Below are 4,494 nucleotides of genomic sequence, written 5' to 3' on the forward strand. Positions count from 1 at the left end.
AGTTTGAGGTATCTTTGAAGCACATATATTGTACTTCGTTGTAATTTTCTTGAACAGAGAAAAGATGCGATAGATACATACGTTTCTGCGATTACAATTATTGTGTTTACAATTCTTGGGAAAAAAAAGTAATTTTTATAGGAGACTACTTTAAAAGTTGATCAATTTTCGACTAATATAAAGACTTACTTTCTCGCGTTTGTTAGTTCTGTTAAAGTCTCTCTTTAATGTGCATTAAAGATGTTTACATTTTACCTAGTACGTTCTAACGGTATTTTATATTTTTTTAAATGTAATTTTGCGTACGTGTATTACGGAATACGCGCACCATGCAAATACCTAAACACAATCTGAATCCAGTTGAACAACTACAGATGTACAATTTTACAGACGTGACTTTCCATAAGCGTTTCAACAATGTTTGCAATATTCAAAGTCTATTTTGCATTGCATTATCTCTGTTTTTTTTCCATATATTAACGAGTCTTTCGTAGCTATTCAGTTCAAAGTATGTACTTCTACATTATTTTAATAATCTTTTCTTGACAATTGTATTTGTACATATTTGGCAAACTTTTGAAACACTGAAAGTCAACTACATGTGTTACACAACAAGCCGGGTATAATACGTGATTGTTTTCCATAGGTTGTACTGCAAAAATAGCTAGCAGATTCCCCTACAGACATGATATTGGTGGATTGGTCTAATTCAATGTACTAACAACAATCCAATCTTGATCTTTGTTAATTGGGGAATCGTATTTGCCAGCGTCTAAGTTTCGAGTAATATGGCACAATATTTTAACGTTGTGACCAATGCCAGTGGTACTTTCACATTAGAAGAAGTACCAGGAATCTGTACAGACGAGCAACGAATTCAGTTAGTTGTTGGAGACGTTAATAATAGCAGTAATGGTTCACAACGGCTTGTGACTTACGCTACTGCACAAAACAGGCAGGCAATATTCTCCCCGCAAACTATTAATTTAGGGAATCAGATATCTGCAGCGCGATTGGAACAAGGGTAACTTACTACAGCATGTATATTTTCAATTGCTCGAATTGCATTGAGATAGTAGAGCAGCTCTAAGCTTTTGATATTTTACGAGAAGTGTACAGAACTCGAGATTTAATTTATTTTTGTTTTGTTTTGTAATTTCAATAACTCCCAAAAGTAATACATGGGGCATTGATACAATACTGGTTGTACGAGATAAACTTTAATGGTTCTGAAATATATTATAGATATCTTAATGTGTGGAATGCATATCTTGACACTTTACATACCGTACAATGGGCCATACATTTTGAGATTACAACGTTGTTCCGATTTCTGAAATGTATAGTAACTTTATGGATATTATTAGAGAGAACGCATTTAAGATTTTTGATGAAAATTTTGCACACATTGACGTGTTGAATTTTAACTCTTTTTTTTTACACGATCGTGTAACATGGAACATTTTTGTAACAGGTGCTTCTTAAAGTAGTCTTCTATCATACTATTGAACAACCGCATATATTGTATATGTGTAATTGAATTTTAAATATGATTTTTGGTTAAAATAGTGAAATATGTCTCTAAGTATCTATATTTTGCACATTTTATAGACATAAACAAAAAGGTATATTTTTTTAATGTATAACAGTATATGTTAACTCTAATTACATGGAATTCTATTTTACGTAATACAATTTTTTGTATAAATATTTAAAGCAGTGGAGCTGCATTTGCAATATAACAAGACATGTTACAAAAATATAGAGTAATTAAGAACACTGTAAATTCTTCTTTTTGAATTTTTTTTCATTATAGTTGTTATATTTGTCTCATCTAACATTTGTGATACACACACATTTACGTTTACTGTCGATTTTTATGAGGATATTTGTTTCGTTTGTTAGAAAGAAAAGTGAATGTTTTACCTTTTATACAGGAGAGTTTTTTCTTGCACGTTTGTGCCTCAAAGAAAATATTAGCAAAATAGTCATAAGCCTGCGTACTAATTTATTGGTTATGGTGTGTAGTGTATGTATGTATGCGTATAAAAAAATTGTATTTTAAGCTAAAGCGCACATATCAAATTTAATAAGTCATAATGATTTCAAAGTGAATATATATTTATGATAGAAGCAATCAAAAGCCATGATAAAAAATTTTTAATGATAAATAGAAAATTGTGTATAATATATTTGGTACAATCGATCCTTAACATGTGTGGCCTATAAGCGAGTTTTTTTTGCACCAATGATTATTCCGTTCAAAAAGTTTCTCAACTTACCAAGTATATTGTATCAGTTTTTAATCTGTCAATACTCTTTCTTTCTGGAAGCTTTGAATCTAAGGAAACGTAGGAGTAGCAATGTTAAAATTATTATAATCTGAATTAAGAAATGCAACCAAAATATATAAGTTTAACAATAAGTTCTATTTTGAAAATATAAATAGAATTTTTTTTCTTTACTTAAAGCGAAGCTTTTGTCAAATAATCGTTTACCATTATAAAGTTGTATCTCGCATCCAGGTAGCAAACTTTTGTTCCAATATATTCTGTTTTTCTCATTAGTTTCATCTAATCGCTCATCATAAACAGCATTCCGTAGAATAAAATAGTACATTTGTTTTATCAACATACAGTGACTCGCAAAACTGATCAAACCGTACTATTATTTCGAAATTTCTTTTGAAAATTTGTGAAAGGTATCAGCAGTAAGATGGTAGACATTTGTTTTTACATTATGCCAATATTGAAAAGTTGATTTCATTGCTTTGTTTGAGTCAGATAATCATAGACAATTGTGTAGTACATTGACATTTTCACGAGTCACCGTGTCCATAATATCCCTGTTAAAGTCTTACATGTTTAACTAAAATAAGATGTATTACACTTGTATAATTATGATTATAATAGTGTTTATTGCGTTTCAGACGAAATGTTTTTATAATCAAAACAAATGATATAACTGGAGCCCAGGACATTTTACCAAGTGCGGTAAATGCACATATTGTTAATAAAAATATTGTGAGCATTGAAAGTGATACAGGTAAGTAAACATTTGCTATATTAATGCTTTACAAAATCTGCTGAGCTATTTAATATTTATATTTCAATGTATTGTACATTGGTAGTTTTCTTATCTGCAATATTGCAACCAAGTAATTCTTTTCAGGTGTTAAAGCACAATGTAAAAATGAAGGGCAACAAATGCAGCTTATGAAAATACAAAACGCCAATACTATAGTAACAAAGCAAAGTACGTTGTTACAAGAAAGAAATCAGACTGCCATTTTTACTAGAAGTAATATACAAAATAACATCACATCAGGAGTGAGTTGCTACATCTTACAACGAAGTCTAAACAAAAGTTAAATTTATTAGGATCTAACAATTATTTTTACCTTTTAGTCGCCTCTTTATGTAAATTCTGGATCATTCAATCCAGGTCAGACGGAAAGAAGAATATTTAAATCATGCCCCAATAAAAATCGACAGGTGACAAACAACATAGTAGGCATAGTGTCTCCAAGTACTCCAGATGTAATAAACGTAGTGACAATGGAAAATCGAATTCAAAACTCTAATGCGACGACTCCTAAATCTACACTATCCGTTTGTAAGACTATCAATTCGCAGAGACAGAATGTGACTGTACGTCCTGTTCGTACTTCTAATCCAAATATGTCTCAAGTGCGATCTGTATCAGTAGTTTCTCCTGACATTTCTAAAACACCAACAAAAGCGCAGCCTCCGGATATGGAGCATTTAAATGAGCAAATTAAGCAAGCCAAATTCAAACAATTAAACGTACAGAAACAGCATATTGAGAAGTCAAGGTTTCAGCAAAATAACACGCAACGACAACACTCTAACACTTTGCAACCTGTTCAACCCCCGTTGAACACTCCTATACGTCGTATCGTAAATTCTGCGCCACAAAGAACGCAGCAGATTCCGATGCCGCCACAACAAGTACAGAAACCACCTATGGCAACGTCAACCCCTTCGTCAGCTGAACATAATACGCGCGATGGTATGGACAGTATGGAAGTGGATTCTATTGAACATGCTGTGGAGAAAGGGCATGTAACGCAACAATCTTCTCCGCCGCGATTGGAGCATGAGAACAGTGCAAGTGAAAGCATTGCTTATCTCCAAAAAACTATTAGCGACCCAGCAAACGCCATAGTTCAGCATCAGATTCAAGGAAATACCGCTAAAATGTTAGTGATGTTAGCCACGGGAGAACAGAGACTAATTACGTTCGACATACCGAACGAGGACTGCACTGTACACGACCTATTGGACCAGGTACGTGCAGTCTTGGGCAAGGTATGTTTCTACAAAGATTTGTAGAAAAAATTGTAGAATGGTGGACAAATTGTTGTGTAGTTGGGAGAATTTCAGAGAAGTTTGTAAGATATTTTCAAATATTAGGGATATCTACCTCAACGTCAACGCTTATTCAAATTTATAAACTTCCTTATGCAATCAA

At 32.6% G+C, this 4,494-nt stretch overlaps 1 protein-coding gene across 2 annotated transcripts; it reads left to right on the forward strand.

Annotated features, from left to right (window-relative positions):
- The first annotated feature begins 614 nt into the window (after positions 1 to 614).
- Positions 615 to 4,480, forward strand: LOC105570772. 2 transcript variants are annotated; one of them, XM_012028215.1, is made up of 4 exons: positions 615 to 1,024; positions 2,930 to 3,045; positions 3,172 to 3,329; positions 3,408 to 4,480. In XM_012028215.1, the coding sequence occupies exons 1-4, from the start codon at positions 789 to 791 to the stop codon at positions 4,353 to 4,355; spliced, it is 1,458 nt and encodes a 485-aa protein (XP_011883605.1). In that variant the 5' UTR covers positions 615 to 788; the 3' UTR covers positions 4,356 to 4,480. The 2 variants fall into 2 exon arrangements, with proteins under 2 accessions (XP_011883605.1, XP_011883606.1); XM_012028216.1 differs by having other exon boundaries at positions 615 to 955; positions 3,408 to 4,479.
- Positions 4,481 to 4,494: the final 14 nt, after the last annotated feature.

This window comes from Vollenhovia emeryi, unplaced genomic scaffold, assembly GCF_000949405.1.
Source record: "Vollenhovia emeryi isolate VEMERY1.0 unplaced genomic scaffold, V.emery_V1.0 DF941872.1, whole genome shotgun sequence".
In the NCBI taxonomy this organism is placed as follows: domain Eukaryota; kingdom Metazoa; phylum Arthropoda; class Insecta; order Hymenoptera; family Formicidae; genus Vollenhovia; species Vollenhovia emeryi.